The 24933-nt window shown below is 42.0% G+C and overlaps 1 protein-coding gene across 1 annotated transcript; it reads left to right on the forward strand.

Annotated features, from left to right (window-relative positions):
• Positions 1-1907: 1907 nt before the first annotated feature.
• LOC121148820 (probable histone-lysine N-methyltransferase PRDM7) lies at positions 1908-23286 on the forward strand. Its single transcript, XM_040969152.1, has 6 exons — positions 1908-1969; positions 6938-6963; positions 7174-7452; positions 7820-7883; positions 9195-9404; positions 23157-23286. Exons 1-6 carry the CDS (start codon positions 1920-1922, stop codon positions 23284-23286), a joined length of 759 nt encoding a protein of 252 aa, XP_040825086.1. The 5' UTR covers positions 1908-1919.
• The last annotated feature ends 1647 nt before the right edge of the window (positions 23287-24933 follow it).

The raw sequence follows: 24933 nt of genomic DNA on the forward strand, positions 1-24933 counted from the left end.
GCAAGGGGAATATGGAAAGAATAGGCAGTGCAAAGGAGAAATCTTTTTTTGTTGGGTGCTGCTTAAAATATTGTTACATAGATCTACTGTCTTCCAAGACTTGTCCAGATATTTCTTTTTCGCAGCTCATAGGAAATAAATGAAGAGCAAGCATCACAGCCTCAGGGCTATTTGAATATACGACAGAATCATAAATATCGAACTCGAGTCCCATCATGTGGGACTGGAATTCAGACCTGCACAATACACAGCTGGGTTATTATTACTGGATCACAATGTCCCAATACATCCTAAAATAGGAGCTCCTGGTACATGTTAATCGTTAAGTGGTGGACAGAAGGAGGGCCTCCGTCCTCAGTATAGTGAGAGCCCTGATCCTTGTGAGCTAAGGATGAACTGCCACCGAGCACTTCATGCCTCTGTGTGCCACAGGTTCTTACTGGAAACCTGGCAGCAATAGCAAAAACAAGAATCTCGTTTCTCTGACAGGATCCACTATGAGCTGGTGCTTACTTTGAGAGGCACCCCAGGCATCACAGTTATTGGCAGTAGTCTTCCAACCAGTTGTCAGTGACTGGGCTGGAGAATGAGTACATAATATCTAAAATATATGTATGCATATTACAGATCAGGAAGAGTAGCTATGGAGAGGTGGATGAGAGTAGACCTGGATTAAAGCAAATTGATATAGGCACCAGTTCATCCAATCGCCAAATCAAATATTCTCTGAATGAACACTATCATTTTCAGCTTTTATTATGGTCTATCTTTTAGAACAATCATCTGATTTCACCTCTTCCTCACCTGTGCAGAGAAAGTGGAAAACATATGGAGGAAAATAGCCCCAAATACACGAGAAATACAGACACTGCTTTTCCATTCAGTATTCAAACACCTCAGATAGTTCCCATGTTTGCTGATAGATTAAAGAATGCCATGCACCTGAAAACACTTAGGAATCCCAAAGATAACTAAACTGAATAGTGAGTTTCAAAGCAAAAATGTTACTTTGTCATTATAGCGAAAGCCAAACAGGCCTTCACATAATGCAATGAGTGTGAAGGAATCATCAGGAATAGCAAATTTACTAAACACAACTGCTTAAAGAAAGGCTGCAAAGCAGGGTTTCATCATAAAGAATCAAACATCTCAGAAGAACACTCTACACAAATCTTTCACAAGAACGATGATTTCAGGAGTTGTCTCTCCAGGCCCATTAGGAAGTCCAAGGAGGGTGAGGATTGATGAGGATGGTCAAGCTGTGAGAGGTGCAATTGCATGCTTGGGTCAAACTCAACACAAAACGAATAGAGCCTCTAGAAACATGATTATATTTTAGGCTCATTGGGGGCTGATCCAAGAAACAAAATGGGATCAGGTTACTTAGGTTATATGTAAAAACTTTATAGAGAGGAAGTCAGTTTTCCTGGGAGTGAAGATGCTAGTTAATACGCCTGTTTCCCATGGCAGAGTACCTGAGTTCAACCCTCTCTCTGACTCTACCATATTGTTAATATACAACTTAGTGTTGCTTGGTGATGAGACAAGGGATTCAGATCTTACCACCCTCCTGGGAGAACTGGATAAAGCTTTCTGACCTGAGAATAGATTGCTTGTTATCAAGGTCACTTAAACAGTGAACTTCCACACCCCCTTCTGCCATCGTGTTTTCTGCCTCAACCGATGTGTCAATCTCTATATGTGTCTTTCTTTGTCTTTTAAATAAACAGCTGTTCCAATGTCAGGAGAAATGAATGAAAACCAGAGATTTTTCATGAAAAAAAAATCTCCATACAGTTTTCCTTGTCTTGAAAGCCCTTTCTTTTACTAAAACATGAATCACAAAATTACTGATAACTCACTGACTTTGTTTTTCCATCTCAGTAGTCAGAAGAAAAGATGAGAATGAAGAATTTCAGATGTACAACTTACAAGAAAGAAAGGGTCAGACATACCAAGAGTTAAGTGAGTCTGAGAATTGTGGGGCTCAGGGGCAAAGAGATCACACTCTTGCACTGCAATGGCTGGTGCTGAGCCAGTCCAAGGCTGGGAGCATCTTCCTGGACTCTCACATGGGTGCAGGGTCTCAACACCTTGGCCTGTCTCTACTGCTTTCCCAGGACACAAGCTGTGAGCTGGATCAGAAACAGAGCTGCTAGTATTAGAACTGATGTCCATATTTATCCTGGCATGTTTATAGTGAGGACTTCAGTCACCAGGCTACTGCCCCAGACTCTAACTGCTAAGCTATCATGCCAGAACCCTCCTCTGACATTTTTCAGATATTTACTAGCATTTCTATGTATGCACACTCAATTCTAATGTCAGCATACATTAGATATTAATGTCAAATATTTAAACAGTTGCAGTTGTATCTTAAAAAGTATAGACAGTTATATAAGTAAAACTTACAAGACTCATTTTCAGCAAGCTGAATCCTTTAAGTATTTTATCCCAGCTTTTTCTTTCCATTGCATGATAGCCATATTTCTGTAGGACAAAATGTTCTACAAGCTATTCTCTTCCTTAATAATCTGCTAATTTTCTTGATTTACATTTTGAAACAATCATATAAGGCTCCAAATTAAACATTCTCTAAATAAAAGCATACCAAATTTTAAATGCAATTGCTTTAAGCAATTTGTAAGCATTTCTTTCAATTTGTGGAAACACATTTTAACACAACCTGCCTTAAAACTGGGAAAGAGAAGTTTTTCAAATGATCCTATTCTAGCTGATTTGGGAATCCTCTCTCCTCAAAAGAAGGCAGATAAGAATCACAATGAGTACCTGAAGGAATCCAGGGTTCTAAATTCCTTACAAAGGACAGCTCCTAGCATGCTCCTCCCTTTTCCATGGCTGGTAGGCCTGCAGCATCTCCTTAGCTTCTGTTTATTTGAAGTCAAAAGAGGCAAAACACTTCTATTTGACTGTTGTCTTAAGAGAGTATCTAGGAACCTATTAGTTATCAATAAGATGAAAATTAGTATAAAGGTGATGTTAAAATACTGTTGTTCTTCAATATGAATCAGATTTTAATTCCATTTTCTTAAAGGCAAAATTCAGAAATGATACATGTGACAACCAATTACACTATACATTTCAAAAGAATTAGTTGTTTTCCTGTAAGGCAAACTCTCACATAATTCTCTGTAAATAAGAACACAAATAATTTGCAATCAGAGCCAATTTCATGATTAGGAAACATTTTGACCAATGAACATAAAAGCTAATTTACTTTAATAGCTTATACAATGCAACAAATTTAACATAATTTAATAATATTGTGAGATTATAATACAAATGATTTTAAATGACAATTATATTATCAAAATTTTGTCTCAATCTTTGAGAGTTCTAGGTATCCTAGAACTTTCAAAGTCTTGAGACCTGGTTTCAAACTCTGAAGATTTTAGAAGTGTAAATTAGTTAAAGAAAAATTACATTTAACATTTAACTGAACAATTTAACGGATACTGTGTTTTAGTCCTGATCGGTGCCAGGACAACACTGCAAGTTGAAGACTAAGCAGCAAAAACCCAGTATATAAACTTTTCCTCAGAGGAGAAGGCGAGTCTGGTCTGGCCAAGTCCTGTTAGATAGGTTAGACCTCTTTAAAGTTTTTTATCAGGAGAGAGAAAAAGGGGTTAGTCATGATCCATCCCATCTCGTCTGTCAGTCAGTCATACACGCACCCAATTCTCAACAAGAACAATAACTTAACAATTTAAGACAAATATATAACTGGAAAAAGAGTATTAAATCAAAGTCTAGTTTTTCTCCAGACTAAAATAGAACACCAACAATAATGAATAAATAAGCATATGCACAATCCTAACACATCAGAGAGACATTTAACTGTCAAACATTTTGCACCTTCAAATTCTTCTTTGACATATTTTAACCTGGAAATGTTTTATAAAGCAAGCCATAGGTTCATCTCATGCTTTGGGTTAATTTAACAGTGGATTTGACCAGTCTATATCAGAATGCATATATATACAAATATAAATATATCAAGATGCAGAATTTTTCTTTTTTTTTTTTCCCTGCTTCTTCTGGATGTTAAATCACTTATTTCTTAGTTCGCCCCTCTCAGCTATTTGTGAGGGCTATGAGGTAAAGCTAGAGAAATTTAGATACTGAGGGTGACAGTGTGGTTAAGTCAAGAAAAACTGGAAAAACAGGTTAGAACAAAGGTTAAAATGGTTACAATGGAGAGGACATCTCTGTGTACTATCCTATGAGGAAAGCAAATGGAGACCTTCAGCAAGAGGAGGATGGGTCTGTCCTTGAAGCAAAGGTTGGGCCTGGATCATGAGGAATGATGGGATTATTATTCAATCTTATGTATGCCTGAGCTATTTCTGGGTACAAATTTACAACATAAAGGCTATCAGTGAATAGATTAAAAAATTCTTTCACTTTTGAGAGAAGTTTTGCTAAAACTACAGCAAATAGTTCCTAACACTGTGTTGATCCTTGACACAGGGTAGGTCAAAATAGGTCTTATAGACATGATCAGATAGAAAAACCTCTGCTGCAGCCACTTCTCCTCCTCCATCTTCATGATTTGATGGTACAAGGCAGGATTCTCCCATTCCAAGAGATTGAAGAAGGTGACTCCCTTCTATGGCCCATAATGGCAGTCAATCGTGCCAAGATAACCTTCAAGGGAGGCTTGCCAGCCTGTTGCTCTTTCTTCAAACTCATTCACAATTACTCATTCAATCGGGGCAACAGGCTTTGCTGTCTCAAAGTCTTAACACCTAAGGGCTAGCCCTTTGACATCCTGAATTAGATCTGCCAGTTGATCAAGACAAATATAATCACTGGGCACCCCTCCAATGCATAAATGTACACACGGGAAGGGATTATCCTCTCGGACAAGGGCAGCTTGTCCACAGTTGTAACTCTTTCTTTGGGCAATAATGAAAACTTGCCTTGCCTAGGGACTTTTGAGTCTCCTGTAAGGCTTGTACATGAGGGAAACTCAGTCTCCTAGCATTTTGCCTTTTCAAATAATGGCATTAATTGCCCTGTAAACATGGGTAGTCAAGGGCATAGCCAATGACCTCTCCAAGAAGCTTTTGAAATTCTACTGGTGAATATTTTTCCTTAACGCTTAGCTGGGGTTTTAAGTGGGAGACCTTTTCAAAACATAATTCTGTCCCTAAAATTGAAGAAAGAAGGGGTTTATTTGCACCTTCTCTGAGGAGACATTCATGTTAGCTCTGTCTAAAGGCTCTTTTACCTTTTCCCAGACTATTTGCAATTCCTGAGTCATACAGGCTCCCAAAATATTATCCAACCTGCCGGGGTACAGGGTTGGTGAGCAAGACCCTAAAGACAAGTCTCAGCCTAGGGTGAGTGAGGCTCAATTCTGCCACAGCTTTCTCAAGCCTCCTGCATTGCAGAGATATCACACTGCCACTGGGCCATCACTTTACGGCATCAATGGAAAATCCTGAACTGGCTGGTGGAGACCCACCAGAAGGCTTGCACCTGGGGCTGTATGCTCTGGACTCCCCTTGAACTTGGGGGTGGTTTCCTGCCCTCTAAGCTTCCCAGAAGCTCTTGTTGGGGCGGCTGAGGTGGGCCAGGACCAGTGTTTTGGGCGTCAGTTTTGCTCTTATTTCATTCCCAAGTATCACGTACAAATAAATTAAGCAATGTGACCACAGTGCCAATGTGACCACAGTCCCTCAGGCCTTGACTGCCTAACTATCTGAGATTTCTAACCCTCAGGATTTCAGCATGTATTTTAGCACCCTAAGTGTGGGATCCTCAATTTCCCCACCTTTATTGCCCATGGCTAAAGGAAGACAGCAGGGAGGAGAGTGCTCAGAATATCCAATCAGGCTGTTGAGCCCAGGCAATCCCCTACAGAGTTCCAGGTGACACCGAACCTTTGCCTCAGCCAGAAACCATCAATCCTCTGACAGGATCGCCCCAGAGCCAAGCATCCACAGCTGTCCCTCAAAGCAGAAGTGAGAGATAAGAGGCACTAGGATATCCAGTCAGCTTGTCTGGCCTAGGGGATCCCCAACAGAGTTTCAGGTAACGCCAAAGTGTTGCCTTGGCCAGAAACTGTCAGTCCTCAAACAGGTTCACCTTAGATTCAGGCATCCATGTCCATCTCTCACTGCAAAAGAAGAGAGAATAGGAAAGAAGCCAATTGGGCACCTAACAACTCCCTTCCCTTACAAACTCTCAGGAGATTTGACCATAGCTATACCACGTTGGCTGTTGCCCACAATTGTACAGAGCTGTGGGGTGCCTAGGGTCACTTCTGCAAAATACACTCCTGTTTGAGAGGAGGAATACTGTACCTTAAGTCACCTTCTTTTCTTTGAGACTCACCTGAAGTTCCACGACTTTCCTGCCAATGTGCTTCTCTGGTAAGACACTGCTCTGAAGCTATTTACAGCCATTCCTCACTTCTCTTTCAAAGCCATGCAGTGAAGGGGTGAGAAGGTCCAGCCTTCATGATCCATGCTGGGTGCATGTTCTGCAGGGTCTTCCCCACAGATTCCTTTAGAACCCTGTTGCTGGAGGGGATGAGCCTGCTGCACACCATCCAGTCCCCTGGCGTGTGAAAGGCAAAGGAAAGGATAGGGCTTCTGTCTAAGCAGTTCCAATTTATAAGGGAAATTCAATTTCCTAAATAGGGTAAGGGATAACATTAGGCCTGAAATTTGGGTTAGTCCAGGAGGAGAGAAACTAGGAACCAATTACTAGAGAATGGCTGTAGAATCCACCTCCCATAATCCAATGGTGTGAGAGTGAGATGGCCATGGTTGATCAGCATTTCCTTGGAGCTACTTGACTCCTGCCCTGATTCATACCCAGGGTTGTCTCTTGGCCACCATCTTGCCCACTAATCCCTGGAGTGTTAGTCATATTCTTATTGACTTAGTGAACTCTTTACCCAGAGCACCATGGAGGATGATGATTACCTGTGTAAATGACCCTTTAGCACATCCACAAAGAGAAATCCTATAGCCTGAAATCAAATTCCACTTGTACATTTGGTCTTCTATCATTCGGTCATCTGGAAACTTTGGTTGAAATATCAAGGCTAAGTGATGTGCGTAGTAGGCTGCTTCTGATGCTCTCTATATCCTGTAATGTTTGGTATCCTTTCCCAATCCATTCCATTCTCATCTCTACATTGTAAGAACTGTCAGAAGTTCTTCCTGAAAAGCTGTGCTGCTCATGTACCGCCAGTGTTTCTAAAGGACATCACCGTGGATAAGGGACGTCCTAGTCACGCTTCCCTCAGTGTGCGAACTGTATTTAGAATTGGCCCATCCAGCATTCCTGAGGCTGGGCTTGGAGTGTTTAATGAAGCATCTGATCTACCACTGGGGTTGCACTCTGGTCCTTTTGAGGGCAAGATCACAGAAGTGGAACAAGAAGCCAATAGTGGGTACAGCTGGCAGGTAAGAAGTACATCCCTTTCCAGTCTGGTGGCTTTCCATCTGCCTGCTGTTAGATTGGCTCATGTGTCCGGTTCATGTGTTCTTCTACACATTATGGCATGAGTGGAGCCAACATGATTACATCACAGAATCCTTACTGAAGATTAGCATTGATGAGATCACTGGGCTGTAAAACCAAAGCAGTTCAATCTCAGCTGTGGGCTTCTACTGTAAGGAAACAAATCAGATTAGGTGTATACTAACAGTATGTTATGTCTCAACATGTGGTTGGACTCATGGAATATCATGGAATATGATGGTAGTTGAGTTAATAATTCGGCTGAACTATTCCCTTTCCAGAAACATATTAACTGATTTTTCTGAATCTCAACTAGCCAAGAGAAGAAACAGCTATGAGTACATGGATGGAAAGAATACTTCTTTGGCCAACTGGATGAGGCAAGAGCTATGCTTTTTACATCTGGAGACAACATTTCTCTCAAAAACAAATCACTGTCATTTCTCCTCTACTTTCCTCAGTGACTTTTACATGATATGTCCTCTTTGATGTCTATCTGAATGACCTTTGAATACCATGACCAGTTTGTAAAAGCACTTTCTATATAAATACTATTTCTATCATAATATAAAATAATTTGTTGAATAAATGGACACAAAAATGGGCCTTGAGGAATTTATATCAACTGGGGCATTGACTCACTCTCTCTCTAATTATCATTTGTTATGCCTTTCCTGCTTAAAATATCCTAATACATGGACATTGCATTAAATTGGTGCCCTAAAAGTAATGGTTTTTAGTCTTTTGAAAATTATGCACTCTCCAAACAACTTGATACATAAGACCTTTAATTTATGAGACATAAACCTTACCAGGCACAGTGGGAAAAAAAATGAGAGAGAGAGAGAGAGAGAAAAGAGCCAGTTTCTGGGACAAACATTGTCATTCAGTGGGCTAAAATAAGGACTGGTGTGCCTACATTACAAGTACCGGTTACCCTACGGCCAAACCAGTTGCTTCCTTATGCGTCCTAAGAACCTTTAGAGGATGTCCTCATTTTTTGAGTTCTGCACCCATGTGGAAGACCTGGTTGACGCTACTGCCTGACACTGTGTCCTTTTTATCTCTCCACTCCATGCTTTTTCTTGGTATCTCTGTCTTCTGCCCCTTCTCTTCTTTGTGTCTCTGACACTCAAATAGAAAATAATCATAATAATCTTTACCAACTAAACAAAACAAAACTGGAGATGTGGATGAGAGAAGGAAGCTGCATCTCTACAATTGTTTCTGAGAGCAGTTCTGGGAGAGGCTAAAAAACTCCCAGAGACTCCCAAGGTACAGAAGAAAGATCCAAGAGAAAGGACTTCAAAGAATTGCCTTTGGAAAATCTGAGTTGTGCAGCATGTGTGGTAGGCTAGAGTTAGCCAGTGTACACTCACCATATTGTGTGGCATAAAACTGAATGAAAGTTGGAGTTTAGTGATACTGTGTGCTTCATGGCCGTCAAGGAGAAAGGTCGAGTAGGGTTTTGAGTATGACTAGTGAGGAAAGGAAGTAGCAAATCATGCTTGTCAGAACAAATATGGTATCTGTATCTTGGATGTGGGACTTCATTGATCTCACGAAAGAGATACATGTTTGCAAGGAGAGCTCTTACAGAATTGGACTACAAGCAGGAGAGAGGCTATCAGAGCACAGATGAGATTCAAGTGTAACAGCACATGGGAACTCTGCATTTATCTCTGACCCAGGTATGTGAACTGTGCCTGGAATGATGAGGAGAAGAATTTGGTGGCCTTCCAATACCACAGACAGATATTTTACCGCACCTGCCAAGTCATCAAACTAGGCTATGAGCTTCTAATATGGTATGGGGATGAGTATGGCCAGAAGCTGGGTATCAAAGGAAGCAGTGGAAGGAAAAGTAGGGAAGAAAATGGAAGAACTCACAACAGTGAGAGGTAAGTAGCATTGTTGCTTTCAAAATAAGTAAAGTATTCGCCTGGGGAATATTTGTCATTGAACTCTAAGGAGTCAAATGGAAAGTAACAGCTGTCAAAGTCCAATTCAAATGTGATTTTAACTTAGCAAAAGCAAAGACTTCTCAAAAGTAGGGAAGAGTTATAGAGAGACTCAAGCACAGGGAGAGAGAGAGAAAGAGATAGAGAGAGAGCAGGAGAGAGAGAGAGCAGGAGAGATCACCAGCTACTGTTTTAACTCCAAAGGCTGCAGGAAGGCCTAGCACGGCAGCCTAGTGGCTAAAGTCCTCACCTTGGACACGCTGAGATCAAATATGAGTATCAATTTATGTCCTGACTCAACCACCTGCCTTCCAGCTTCCTGCTTGTGGCCTGGGTAAGCAGTTGAGGACAACCTCAATCCTTGGGGTACTACAGCCACAATGGGGACCAGGAAGAAATTCCTGATGTTAATTTTTATACTGAAACATCTTGGCCTATTGTGTTCACTTGGGAGTGAATCAAAAGACAGAGAGATTTCCTCTCTGTCTCTTCTCCTCTTTGTATTTATGATTTCATATATATATATACATAAAGATATAATATAATATAATATTATATAATATAATATAATATATAATCATATAATATAATATTATATATATATTATTATATAATATATATAATTATTATATAATAATATATAATTTATTATATATATATTATTATTATATATATTATATATTATATAGAATATATAATGTATATTATAATAATATATATTATAATAATATATATTATTATATAATATCTATATTAATATATATATTAATATATAATTATTATTATATATATTATATTATTATATTATATATATATTATTATATATAATATAATATATTATATAATATATAAATTATATAATATATTATATTTCATATTATATATATTATATTTCATATTATATATAATATGAAAATATATATAATATAATATAATATTATATTAATATAATATTTATATTATATTATAATTATATTATATAATTATATTATAATTATTATTATTATATTATATTATTAATTATTATAATATATTATAATATTATTATTATATTATAATTATAATTATAATTGGTGTGAGATGTCTGACCTCCACGTGCAGGCAAGTCCCTCTGCAATTGTGCACAACACCATTGCGGGCAAGCAGAGAGGATTTAAAACAGGTAATACAAAGAAGTAACGGTGTCATACAGGAGCACAACAGGACAGTGTCTTTGCACTGCTGCCCCCTTGCAAATCTCTTCTGGGGAGACAGAGCACTGCAATCTCAGCTGAGAGAGAGTCCTCATGAGGCCTAGAAAGTGGTGGGCAATGGAGGTGGAGGGGGATGTGGCAAGGGGCCAGTCTCGGGCCTCAGGCTGTGCTCAAGATGGGAGTTGGGCCTAGGGACAGAAAGATCTATTCCCACGTGGTGGTGGACAGCATCCCAGATGCCCACAAGGGTCTGCAAGAGCTGGAAGCTACCCATATGGGCACAAATAAAACACTGCCACACTTGTTATAAGTAAATATTAATAACTGGAGGAGCAGGACAGACTGAAGAAAGGCAAGATAGAATTGCTGTTTGCCCAGAAGCATAACAGGCCACAGGTGACAAACTCCTCCAGAGCTTCTCACCACTTCGTGGGGACTGGACACCATGGCAACTTACCAGGATTTGGATTCTTTTGGAGACAAACACAGAGAGAAAGAGCTTCTATAAACTCCCAGTGTCTACTCACGGACTATACTGGATTGTCAAATGCATGACTTCCCTGGGGCACGGCCTTAGCCAGGTGTGGAGAGAGGCAGGGGTCAACACTCTGGGCTGCCTTAACCATCACCTATCGGCATGGAGCTGTGAGGCTGTCGGCCTTACTGTATAGCTTCTTGTGAGGAGCAGACCCAGACAAGCAAGACCTAAGGGGGCACATCCCTGCAACTGCCCGCCATTCCTGAGGTGCCAAGGCCATGTCCCACAAGGGAAGAGTGGGCATGATCTGCATATCTGAATCTCCAACTTTAGCTGCAAACATCAGTTCTGGGACATTTCATGGGGTGGGAAGTGGGGGCCACAGAAATTAAGGCATCTTCAATTTTATTTGAAATGCAGGTTTACAGAAAGAAGGAGAGTCAGAAAGATCTTCCATCTGCTGATTCATTTCCCAATTGGCCATGATTATAAGAAATCGAATCATCCATAGCCAGGATCCAGGAGTTTCTCCTGGATCTCAAATGTTCCCCAGAGTCTCTCCAGGGGCTCAGATCACCATCCACTGCTTTCCCAGGCCACAAGCAGAAAGCTGTATCAGACATACAGCAGTTGGCTCCTGAACTGCCATCATATGGAATGCTGCCATCACAGATAGTGCCTTTATTCATTATGCTACAACACTGTTGCCTAAACTCAAAATTTGAAATGCTAATTGGGCTGCTGGAAATGATTAGAACCTTCGAAATTCACTTCTTTGGGGCTGTGCTTGCAGCTGGCCTAGCAGCATATCAGATAAAACCATCATGTATAGGAGGCCCAGCCATTGCAATCTTTAGAATAATGAGTGAATGCATACAAGATCACTCTGTCTGCATCTCTCTCCCTCACTGCTCACATCCAGATTGCGCAGGGAGTTGACTCCCCTGAGGCCATTGACAGGCAATAAGGAGGAAGGCCTCTCTTTTCTCTTCCTCTCCCTTGGTTCCCCCTAGCTCCTCCTTTGCCCACTGCAGTCCTAGCTGGACACCCTCTGTGGAGACACCTGACACCAAGTGCCAAAGTCCTACACAGGAAGGTACGGAAACCTGCACCATCATTTCAATAAAAACCCTGGAGCATCTCAGCTTTAACCAACTTATTCTTGCAATACATATCAAATGTCAGTCACAAGTCCAAGCTTAATTTGAAAACTGTTTGTGAGATTCTGCAATAATCAGGAAAAATGTTTATTAGCTCTCTGTGAACTCAAGTAAATCTGTGAAAATCTGAACAAAAAGTTAAACATAAATTTAAAAGGTAGGGGGAGGGCAAGATGGAGAGATCTTCCATCTCCAGTTCGTATTTGCAGTGACAACAATAGTCAGGACTGGGTCAGACCAAAACCAGGAGCCAGGAAATCTACCAGGTCTCCCATGTGGGTGCAGGGACCCAGCCTTTGGCCTGTCTTTTGCTGCTTTCCCAGATGCATTAGCTGTGACTTGGTCACAGACAAAGTGGCTGTAATAGACTAGTGTTCTGATATGGGGTGGCATACATCTGAAGAACCTAGACATTTTCTGCCTTTTGTGATTCTGCCTTAATGGCTTGGCTGGGGGCTGTGTGAACCTCAGGCCTGATAGTCTACGTGACACCTGGCAGGTCAAATAGGCAGACCACTCCTCAGGAAGGAGGTACCTGGTGTTTGATAAGTTTCACAGCCCAATAGCTCATTGATTTGTACTTTTTGAAAGTTGCTTGTTTCAAACCCACCAATAGAAGCCTACTAAATCATGACTGTATAATTAATAGCCTGAAATGTATAAGAACTGGGGGGCTTGGGCTCTCGCTCTTCCCTTGGCTCTTCTGGCTCGCGCTTCTTTTGTCCTCCTTGTGGATCCTTGCAGCCTCGGCTGCGGCTGCCCCTCCCCCGCTGGGCTGGGGGAGGTTGCTGGGTTACCTAGGCTAACCTGAATAAACCACCTTTTTGCCTCAGCACCGACTTCAGACTTGATGATTATGTGGGGGTTTCAAAAACCCGGCACAACATTTGGGGGCTCGTCCGGGATCCCCAGGTCATCAAGACTAATGGCGTGTGTGGTGAGTGTCACCTAACTTTTCTTTACCAGCCAGTTTTATCTGATCAGTTGCCTTTTTCAGCTGAATTTTGCTTTGGGGCCCAGTATGGGGTCAGAAAGCCCTGAATGGGTTAAGTGTTTGCCTGGTGAGTGGGCTGAAAGGCCTCTCCAGCTAAGGCATCGGTTTGCTAAGGAGGAGTAGGTGTGTTCCCTCCGAATGATTTTTCTTTTAGTTGGCCTACTTTGTTAACTGTGTGTCTATCTTGTCTTGAAACTGTTGTATGTTTTTGTGTCTGCCGGCTATAAGTTAAATGCTTGCTAGGATAGTTAAATTGGCTGCAAAATCTTGAACTGTGAGAACTTTGTAAGAAGGCCTCTTACCTAGATTCAATGGGACCTATGAGTGGCACGCCTAAATTCTAATTTGAATACAGCGAGAGAAAGTTTCTCTAAATTAATTTTCTGAGCTAGCAGGATGGCCGAAAGTCTCCGGAGAGGTTGGGAGTCGGCAGCTGACATTACAGAGTCTGGGCGGACGCGTAATTCGGCTTTGTCGGCTGGGATCTCTTGGTGATGACTGGGGTTCCCAAGGCCGATGTCCCTGGGTCCAGGTGCCTGACCTGAGGGACTGCATGCACTCCTTGGTTCTGAGCTAGACGAGCTTGCTTGCCTGGGTTCCGAGTCTGATGGGCTTGGGGGTAGCCTTCTGCCTGGGTTCCGAGTCTGATGGGGTGGGGGCAACCTTCTAATTGGGCGTCAGATTCGATGGGGCTTCTGCCTGTGTTCCGAGTCTGATGGTGAAGGCGACCTTCTAGCTGAGTTCTGGATTCGAGGGGCTGTATAGTGAAGGCAACCTCCCAGCTGGGTTCCGGATTCGAAGGGGCTATAAGCTCTAAGCTCGAGGGGGAAAGCCAGTGTCCAAGTGCCAGGTCAAAGGGACCACCTGTTTTGCCCAGGTTCTGAAACCCGAGAGGTGGAAAGGTGCCCTTTCCACCTAGGTTCCGGGTTCAAGGGGCTGTGATGTCTTTGTCCTGGATCGGATGTGTGTTATGGGTCTTCGTTCTGTAGCCCTGCTCTCATCTTGGGCTTGAACTCTGTGAAAGCTCCCTCTGCTTCCTGGTGTTGCCAGTCAGCCTTGGTTTAGCTTCTGGGCATTGATATGCATATTTAGGAGTACCTGGCTGAGAGTGAACTGTTCACCCCCTGCTGGGGAGAGGTTTGACTTGCTTTAGCTCCATCTGGCTTGAGAGATTTTCTTGCCTTTGCCATCAAATCCAGCCTACTTGCTAGCATGCTCAGTTAAATGTACATTTAACCAACTTATTTGAATCTCTAAATTGCTCAAAAGTCTGAACCAAGTCTCCTGACTTTGGGAATTCCATAGGATCCATGGAACTCTCAAAAACAGAGACAACATTTGGATAATTCAACTGTTATTTGAAATATTCTGGATTATAATCGCACAATGTTATGAAACTGCCAAGTTGGTTGCTGCATATGTTTAATATTTACATGGTTACAGAGAATGGATACTGATGTTTATGTCTTGGTCAAAATATCTTTTAATCACGAAATTGATTCAGGTTATAAGTTATCTGTGTTCTTATTTACAAAGTATTGTTTCTGAGACTGCCTCACAGGAAGACAACAAATTCTTAAAGGATGTGCGGTAAAACTGTTTATATTGTGTGCATTTTCTAAGTATTTAGAATCCTTTAATGGAACAGAATTAAAACTGAAGTTTGATTCCTTGTCAGAGAACAACAGTGTCATAACATTTCCTTTTAAGTTATTTTCATCTTATTGATGACTAACCTGCTAACTAAGTTCAGTAAATTCTTGGGCAGCCTCCTAAGACAACAGCCAAACTGAAGTTCTTCCATACCCTTGACTTCAATAAAACAGAAGATGCTCCAGGCTCTAGGAAAGGGAGGGGCATGCTTGGAGCCTGGCCTTTGAAGAGTTTGGAACTTTGACTTTGTCCCTGCCATTGTGATTCTTAAGAAGGGAGATGTTCCTAAGTCAGCTAGGAGGAAGTAACTGCTTCTGGTTCCGAAATGGGTTTGCATTTTAAAATGTTTTCATGGATTGGCTATATATATGTAAAAGATAATTGAAGATTGCCTGAAGCAATTGTGTTTAAAAATTTAACCTGCTTTTATTTAAAAAAATGTATTGGATTGGAGTTTCCTTTGTTTCAGACTGTAGATCCAGATAACTGGCAGATAAAGGATGGTTGCAAGCCTGGGAATGTTCTTGGTGAGAAGGTTATAAAAGAGTTACTGAAAGAACATTGCTGTGAAAATATTTTGCCCTACGGGAGTATGGCTATCATAAGATGCAAAGGGAAAGGTAAAGCAAAATACTTAAAGGTTCAAGTATGTTAAAAAAAGATAAAAGTCATGAAATTTCAGAAATGAATCTGGCTATAATTTTTAAGATATTGCTACAAAATAGTTTAAATATTTAACACTAATATCTAACGTATGGTGACATTTGAATTGATATCTGTTTGCAAAATGCCTTTGAAGTATATATCTATGGAAGTGCTCCTGAGTATCTGACAATGGAAGTTTCAAGTTTTGAGGACTGTTAATGGAAACAAATTGGTAACTTTGTCAACTGTCTATCCAGCCTATTTTCAGTAAGCTGTTATTCCAACCTTTGAATTTGTTAAATTCTTAGAAGTCATGTAATAATTTTATGCACTAATTCCTGTGTTTAAGGTTATATCTCAATTTTGGTGACTGGCCAAAGAAATACACATTTTGTGTCTCAGTAAGGTAACTTAATTATCTTTGTTAAATTCTCATGGCTTAAAAGAACTGCATTTTTCAAGAAATATTTGTGTGGTCATTTTATAAGTGACAAAAAATATCTGATCTGTTACTGTTTGAATCAACCTGACTCTTCTGATTTTTGGAATTCCTAGATGGACCCCTAGGAGTCTCAAATTCAGAACAACATTCATCAAAGATTGCATCTTCTGGTTGGTAAAAAAATAATTGTACAGAAAATTTGGTTACAGAAATGACTTTTGGAAGCCCTGCAAGTGAAGAGCCAGGACTAATTGCAATCCTGCTATCAGAAAGGCTCCAGGAATGATAAAGATATACACATCAGTGAGAGGAACTCCTTGGTCCTCAGTTTAGATAGCAGATCAAAAAGAAGTGCTTTTTCCCCAAGTAGGGGAATGGAAACTAACACTAGGAAAAGGCATCTGCCAGAGGAACAAATTGTTTACTAGTATACTCCCTCTTGTTGTTATTATGTAAATTCCTCAAACCTTCCTTCTTGATATGTAAGTGACCATCTGGTTGTGGTAAGAGTGTGAAAAATCCTACAGGTGGTTTCACAGTGCTATCTGAATGTGGCAAGCTATGTAGTCTATTTTGATTGACTTATAGATGAAAATGCTCATGAATGAGAATTGCTAAGCCAAATCCATTTGAAAATAATGTTTAGATGCACAATTAAGCTCTTGGAGAGTCATGTCTGTGTCTGTTTTCTCAGGACCTACAAGTCTGTTCAGCTGAATAGTTCTGAATGTATTCAAATGGACTTAGTGCTGAGGGCACAGTTTCAAGACGCCATGGGATGCCAAATCTCCATGAACTAGGTGGTAAAATGTATGGCTATATGTATGAAAGTGTTCAATGAAGAGTCAGATGTCAGGTAATGTTAAAATGCTCCTACATGGGAAACGGTTCTTAAAGCAGACTGATGATCTTGAGTAGCACTCAGTGGCCTCAGAATCAGCCCAAAGGCATTCTGGTCTGACAGGAGAGCCAACAAGAAAGCGAGCATATCAGGTGTGGAAAGCCAGGACACTGCTGCGAAGAGTGTCCTCCTCCATGAAGGACCTCAGCGGTCCATGCCCCAGTGCAAAGAAGTAGCCATCAAAGATGGTTGTGCTCCTCTCTCAATGGAGGAGAGAACTTCCACTTTGTGTATGGCCTTGTCTAAGGAATTCTGGGGGTGTTGCGGATTCAAGAGTCTTCCACAGCCTAAGCATTATGTCAAGAGCCGCAGGTGATTACTGACGTCACACATAAGAGTGCTAATTTGTTAAATTCACTAGAGTCACTGTGTACTGACTTCCCATGCAGGACCTATAGCTTCAGAGTTATACCAAAAAGATATGTTATTAATATCCATAGATATTTCCAAGTAGTGTATTATGGCTCTAAAAAGCCTTATTAGTAAGAACAGCTTGGAATACAGTGGCTATCAGCGGGCTGTAAGTTAATTGGCTTATGACTGCTCAACCAGTACCACAACTAAGCTTTACTGGGGTAGGACACCCTGGATGCTCGAAAGCAGAGCTCGCAGCTTCTTCACTTGCCAAACTGTTTGGGAAGATTCTTGTATTGTTCAATTGGGAGTAGATGGCTTATTAGGCTATAACTAGTAGATTGCTTGCCTCTGCCTTAAAGTGTATGAAGTTCTGTAAATTCTTGTCAGAATACTACAAACTGCTGAGTTGTTGTAAATGAAATCCTGTTTAAATCTTTTGCCATCTACAGTGTGACTAGTAGGTCTTGCAACAAAATGTTTTCAGTGCTGTGCTTTATGTTCTAGGCTATGTATGTCATCCTGAAACTCTTAGGGCTTACAACGATTGGTAAAGTATAATTGTTTTGAAAAATCTAACACTTGCCAGTTCCTTACTGTTGAATTCACCAATTTCGAGGGAAAGAATAACTGCAAAATGGATGTAAAAGAATTTAGATGGGGCTCCAGTCCCCAGGCAGCAGACAGACCTGAAGTTGAAGGCTGTGGAGGAAGAAGGGCATAGAGGAGATGAGGAAAGGACATTTTTGGACTCTGCTTGACATAGAGGCTGAAATGAGGGTCACCTAGGCCCTTACTTGGTGGAATGATATGTGTTTGTCCCCCTCATTGGGGCAACAGTGGTTTAACACCCTGAGAGCCCTGCCACAGTTCTGCCATCCATTCCTGGTTTGGTTGGAGGCAAACTCCGCCATCCTCTGTGATAGACGTCATCTACCTATATGTAAAACTGTAGTATTTTCAAATGTCAAATGCAATAATTGCCAAGGAGTCAGCTTGCATTTACCTGTCCAGTAATGAATGGGCTTATATTCTGATGCTATATGCTAATCCTTGCATAGTTGCTGTGCCTTTTGATTGATCTAGACCAGCAATTTATGCAGCTCAAAAGGAATTTTGCCTGTTCCATTGAGTTCATGAGTATCTTGAGCTCAAGTATTCAAACTAAAGTTTCTAACTGAGCACACGACCTACTAGGTTGGGAAGGATTATAACCATGTTATGTTTTGTCATCTAGACTTCAACAAGGAGAAGCCTTACAAGTGCCAGGCTGTACATCCAACACCTGATGACATCTACCTTCTATCGGGAACCATTAGATGGACCCCCCCCCACTGCTGCTGTTACTCAACTGCGTCCCCTCTCAGCAGGAAGCAGCCTAGATCAGACAACTACGGCCCCTTTCCTTAAAAGCAGCTGGGTTCAGTCCTCTGTTTGGATATATAGGAGCCAGATGGGATGATAGGCAGTTAGGGTCTCCGGTTCCTGGTGAAACTTTCTTGTATACATGTAACCCCTTGGCACTGAGAGATTCTTGAATGTTAATATTTTCGACAATGCTTGTACATTGTTACTTGTATTACTAAGTATGTTACTAAATCAAAGATTTGATTAGTTACTTGAAAGAGGGGGGAATGAAGAACCTAGGCATTTTCTGCCTTTTGTGATTCTGCCTTAATGGCTTGGCTGGGGGCTGTGTGAACCTCAGGCCTGATAGTCTACGTGACACCTGGCAGGTCAAATAGGCAGACCACTCCTCAGGAAGGAGGTACCTGGTGTTTGATAAGATTCACAGCCCAATAGCTCATTGATTTGTACTTTTTGAAAGTTGCTTGTTTCAAACCCACCAATAGAAGCCTACTAAATCATGACTGTATAATTAATAGCCTGAAATGTATAAGAACTGGGGGGCTTGGGCTCTCGCTCTTCCCTTGGCTCTTCTGGCTCGCGCTTCTTTTGTCCTCCTTGTGGATCCTTGCAGCCCAGGCTGCAGCTGCTCCTCCTCTGCCCAGCCATGCTGGGCTGGGGGAGGTTGCTGGGTTACCTAGGCTAACCTGAATAAACCACCATTTTGCCTCAGCACCAACTTCAGACTTGATGATTATGTGGGGGTTTCAAAAAACCGGCACAACACATCTTTCTGAGATGAGCTCTGTCATAGCACAAGCTGCTGAGCCATACTAAGAAGCTCCTTCAGATGTATCTCTGCCATTCTTGGATTTGAGAAATTCTCCATGGCCATAGATTTGGCTTTGCCTGCCTCCTTTTCCTTTCCCTCCCCACAGTTAAAATTCTCCTTCAGGCAGAAATGTAGGAAAGCTTTTTGCAGCACAATGGGGAGAAGAGAAGAGAACACCCCTTGACAAGTGACTCTGAGTGTGGGGCTCTGCAGCAGGGGCACACAATCAACAAAGGGAAGATGAGGTATGAGACTGAGGAGACAGAGCCTACTGATTGAACCATCAAGAAGGCCTGAGTCCTACTGTCTCAGTGCTTGGTCAACACACTGCATGTTTTTCAGTCCCGGGTTTCAGGGCTTCTACATGGTGTGTGTTATAAATTTCTGCAGGACTTTGTCTACTCCTAGCTACAAAATTCTAGTTGATCAATACCCTTTGCATCACCTGAGGACATGCAGTCCCAGGGAGCAACCATTGCCAAAACCACAGACTCCACAACTTAGCAGCTTAAATTAGCAAAGATTTTAGGGAGGTAATGACAAAACAAGAGGACATTCTTTAAGAGATGGAGAAAAATGCATCTTCTGAGATACTATTTGTGAATTTCAATTGTTTTTGATCCCATTTCTGTTGCTTCCATTTTCCATGAATTTGTGGAATCACCCTCATATTTTAGTATTATGACTATTACCAATTTGTGCGTGCAAGCTGTGGCATGCCTGCCTGTGTGTTGTAGGGTGTTTTGACCCCAAATATGGTAACAATCTCAATTTCTGTCTCGCAGGTGTTGTGCCGGTTTCTGAAATCCCCAGATAATCATCAAGTCTGAAGTCAGTGCTGAGGCAAAAAATGTTTTATTCAGGTTAGCCTAGGTAACCCAGCAACCTCCCCCAGCCCAGCATGGCTGGGCAGGGGAGGGGCAGCCACAGCCGGGGCAGCCACAGCCGAGGCTGCAAGGATCCACAAGGAGGACAAAAGAATCGCGAGCAAGAATAGCCAAGGGAGCCCATGCCCCCCAATTCTTATACATTTAGGGCTATTAATTATACAGTCATGATTTAGTAGGCTTCTATTGGTGGGTTTGAAACAAGCAACTTTCAAAAACTACAAATCAATGCCCAAGCTTCTGCGGGAGATAATGCAGAACTGATCTGAAGTCAGGAGCCAAAATTCTTCCAGTTTTCCCATGTGTTTTCAGGATCCCAAGGCTTTGGGCCTTCCTGAATTCTTTCCCGGGTCACAAGCAGGGAGTCGAATGGAAAGCAGACGTCCAGGATAGAAGCTGCATCAATATGGGATCTGGTCGTGTGCAAGCTGAGGACTTAATCACACCAGGCCACCACACCAGGCACTAAGAGATTTCTGTTTTAAGATGAATATTTTCCTTGACAAAGTAGATTTACAGAGAGAAGGAGAAGCAGATGGAAATGCCTTCCATTAGCTGTCTCACTCCCCTGATGCCCACAATGGCCAGAGCTTAGCTGATCCAAAACCAGGAGCCAGGAGCTTCTTTCAGGTCTCCAAGTGGGTTCAGGCTCTCATGGCTTTGCACCATCCTCAGCTGCTATCGCAAGCCACAAGCAGAGATCAGGATGGGAAGATGAACCTCTGCAATTTTATGTGTCTCCAAAGGGGATCCAAGCCTTTGTAAGGCTAGGACTTAGCCACTGAGGTATTGTGTTGGACCTTGGGCCAATTGTTGTTGTTACTCTTGTTATTTTTCTGTAATTTGCATGTGCACTTTCTTTTCCATGTGAACTTTCACACTCACTGAAACTCCTATACATATCTCTTTAAAAGATAGATTGGTATTGTGAAAAAAAAAGAAGGGCAAACAGAAACAAAGAAAAAATAAGATTTATTGGGTTCCCCTCATTTAATACTATGCCTACTGATAGTGGTTGCATAGCAATCTAATTCCTACCTGTGGCTCTGCCATAACTTAGAGGTGTTGGTTTGAATCCTGGCTGTTCCAGTTCTGACCCAGCTGAGTGCCAATGCACCTAAGAAAGCAGTACCAAATGGCCTAAGTGCTTGGGCTCCTGCACTCATATGGGAGACCTGAAGAAGCTTCATGCTCTGGGTTTCAGTTTGGCCTAGCCCTGACTGTCAAAGTCATTTGTGCAGTGAACACATGAATGTAAGATCTCTGATTATGCCTTTTGAATCAGCTTTTTGAGAGGGTACACACATATATAAGTGTATTTATACATAGTATGGATGTATATCTACATCATTCATATCAGCTTTGTATCAAAAATATACAGATATACACATTCCAAAATTCAGAAGTGTTGGGAGGACATAAAAGAGATCCCAGTTTCTCTTAAGAAACCAATCAGATGACAAACATTGGAGTTGATGGATAGAGCACCTAACCTACTCTGGCCAAGACATCCAGCACATGCATCAGACATTCACCTTCTCCACACTTTCAATGTGGCTCCCTCATTATGTGTGGATGAAAGCAAGATAGAAGTCATCAGCCTGGTCACCAGTGTGCCGGTATCTGTGGGTTCTCCTGGAGCAGTGACCTGAGAGAAGGCCATGTTGGACTTTTACCAGATGTTTGATGATGATGATGACAGGATGGGCAGGACAGTAGGTGGAGGTATAGAGAAGATTAGAGGTTGTTGTAATAACCCTGAGAGGAGTGTGTGGTCTTGCAGCTCCCACTGGAAGAACCCTAGGAGAGGGAAAATAGCTCCTATATGGGGAATGGAATGACAGATGATTTGAGAGCAGCTGGAAGATTTGGGTGCTGGCATCAAACTCAGCAGTACGGGATGGTGTTCAGCAAGGGATATGTGCGTGTGCTGGTGAACAGCAATGACTGATTGGAGCATGAGCGATTGGCCCTGAAGCCCTGGGGACCTGAGGAAAGACACATTCTGCAGTGTCCCTTCAGTGCCACCAAGACCACAGTGACACAGCACTGGGTGCCATTGTCCTCACCTCGGAGCAGGTTCCTCCCATAACCATCTCTTGCTTAACTGCAGCATAATCTGCTTCTTCAGCCCCAGGGACTCTGAGACAGCAAGCCCAGGTATCCAAAGTGTTGTTGTAAACTTCCTCTTATTGTTGTAACAGTGCCACAAACCCTCCCCTCTTCATCTGTGTTTCCTGGAGTAGTAAGCAGTTGCCAAAGGGTTGCTTTTTGATTGTTCATGTGTTGTATGGTGAGCCACTGTAGCACTTTTTATTCGCATAAGACTATAATGCAGTGTTGTTTGCACTGATAATGGCCTTTCCTATGATTGGCCCTTTGCCCAGATTGGCCTGACTTGGTGACCTTTATACTGATTGGATATGCTTGATATATAAGCTTTGAGCTTTGGGGAGGGGGATTGGCTTCAGCTTAATTGTATTAACAGACATAGTGTTTTTAACTGAAGGTCTGAAACTTGTGCCTCTGAGATGCTCTCCAGTGAGGGGTGACTTTTCTGCAGGAGAGGACACGCTGATGAGATAGCTAGCAAAGATGGTGTGGAGCTCCAGATGGCAGGAAACTTGCAGCCTTGGGTGCTGCTTGTGTTGGACCAACAGGCATGTTACAGCACTGTAACTTTGGTGGATCATGACCTCAACCCTCACTCTTGCTTCACTCACCTAAGGTCAGGCGATTGTCAAGGTACAGGGAGCATCCTGATTGGTTGCCTATGTGTCCTCATAGGGCTCTGTTGTTGTTCCAGCCATCCACTCAGCACCTGCCTGGTCATAACCAGCCCAGAATGCTACAGCCTCAGCATTCTAGAAATTCCATGGCGACAGACAAGCCCCTTTCGGCCTGGACCAATAAGCGAGCAGGTGGCTCAAGATTGACTTTCTGTGGTTCTCACCAATGTCCTTCTGTCACAGCCCTCCACACACACACACACACACACACACACACACACACACACACACACACACACACACACACACATACATCCCAACAGGCCCTACCAGGAAGGATATCCAGGTTTCCTTGAAGCCAGTTGTCCATGAGTTTATGGGACTTGGGTGTCTACTGACATGGAGTGTGCCAATTTGCTGAAAATGGAGTGAAGCCCAGGACTCTTGCAACACTGTTACCAGGAAAGTGTTTCTCTCAGGTTGTTGTTTCAATGTCATTCTCTTTAGAGTCATATAGGCAGAGAATTGCCATAGCCCTGTGCCACAATGGGGAGTCCTTAAGATATTATATGTGGGGGCACTGACAATTTCCTGCCCTGAGATTGGCCCTTTGCCCAGATTAATGTGCCTTAGTGGTGTTTAAGTTGATTGGAGAGGAGTGACATATAAGCCATGGGCTTGGGTGGAAATTGGCCCCTGTGTAATGAAATTAACGGACATAACGGTTTTAAAGGAAGGTCTAAATAAATTGCTTCTGAGATGCTCTCCAGTGTCAGATGATTTATTCCGTGGTATTGGAGACCATGATAACTGGTGCTGTGAGTTTGATAGAAGTCAACTGGTGCTGTTACTCAGATCAAAGTTAACTGGTGCTATGCCTCAGATAGAAATCAGCTGGTGAGTACCAAGAAGTTAAGATCACTCAGGGAGCCACATACAGTGGGAATTAGATTCCATCTGAGCCTTTTGCTCAGGATGCCACGCTGGGCGGTGGACATGCATGTCAAGTTCGCAGGTTTAGTGACTAGTCAAGATCGAGCATTAGTGATCAGTCAAGTTCATGATTTAGCGACCAGTCTAAGTTAGCGATTTTGCAACAAGTCAAGTTACGCACTTTAGCAACAAGTGAGGTTCACGGTTTGGCCACCAGTCAATTTTGCGGGTTATCAACAAGCAAAGTTGTTAGAAATATGGCCAATTTAACTTCTTCAGCTCACATGCAGCCTTTATCACCAAAACTGCTGACAGTACTGTAGTTTTTGCAAACTGTGAAGAGGATGACCCCATGGTTTCTGGAGCAGGGCCTTTTGAACCTGCCAGAATAGGAGCACTTAGACAAAGACTGATCTAGGACAGAAAGATCCTTTAATATCTAATTTGTCCATTGCTCTACTGTGGCACTCTCTACTTTGCTGCTATTTATGGCTATAATTTGGGATCTTAGTTCCTAAGTCAAATTATAAGAACCTGAAGATTACTTTCTTTCACCTCAAATGTCATGGGAATCAATTGTAGAATGCATACCAGCACAGCAGTGCTGGAGCCATTCCAATACTGGGTAAGGGCTCACTTAACTACAGAGCAATTCAAAAGGGTAACATTAACACTCATGGAAACAATAAACATACATGAATTGCATTATAGATAACATCACGACTGCAATGAACTTTAACATCTTCTTTCCATATTCTAGAACTAGTACTACTATAATTACAGTTTTTTATCACTACCTTATCAGTAAATGCAAAAGCTGATATATGTGAACACCCACCCCTACTAGTACAAAGTACCCAGGCATTCCAAGGCTGAGTAGAAACAGATTGAACAGGGTTACCATATGTTTACTTATACCCC

This window comes from Ochotona curzoniae, unplaced genomic scaffold (assembly GCF_017591425.1).
Source record: "Ochotona curzoniae isolate NIBS_2020 unplaced genomic scaffold, NIBS_Ocur_1.0 contig_1820, whole genome shotgun sequence".
In the NCBI taxonomy this organism is placed as follows: Eukaryota; Metazoa; Chordata; class Mammalia; order Lagomorpha; family Ochotonidae; genus Ochotona; species Ochotona curzoniae.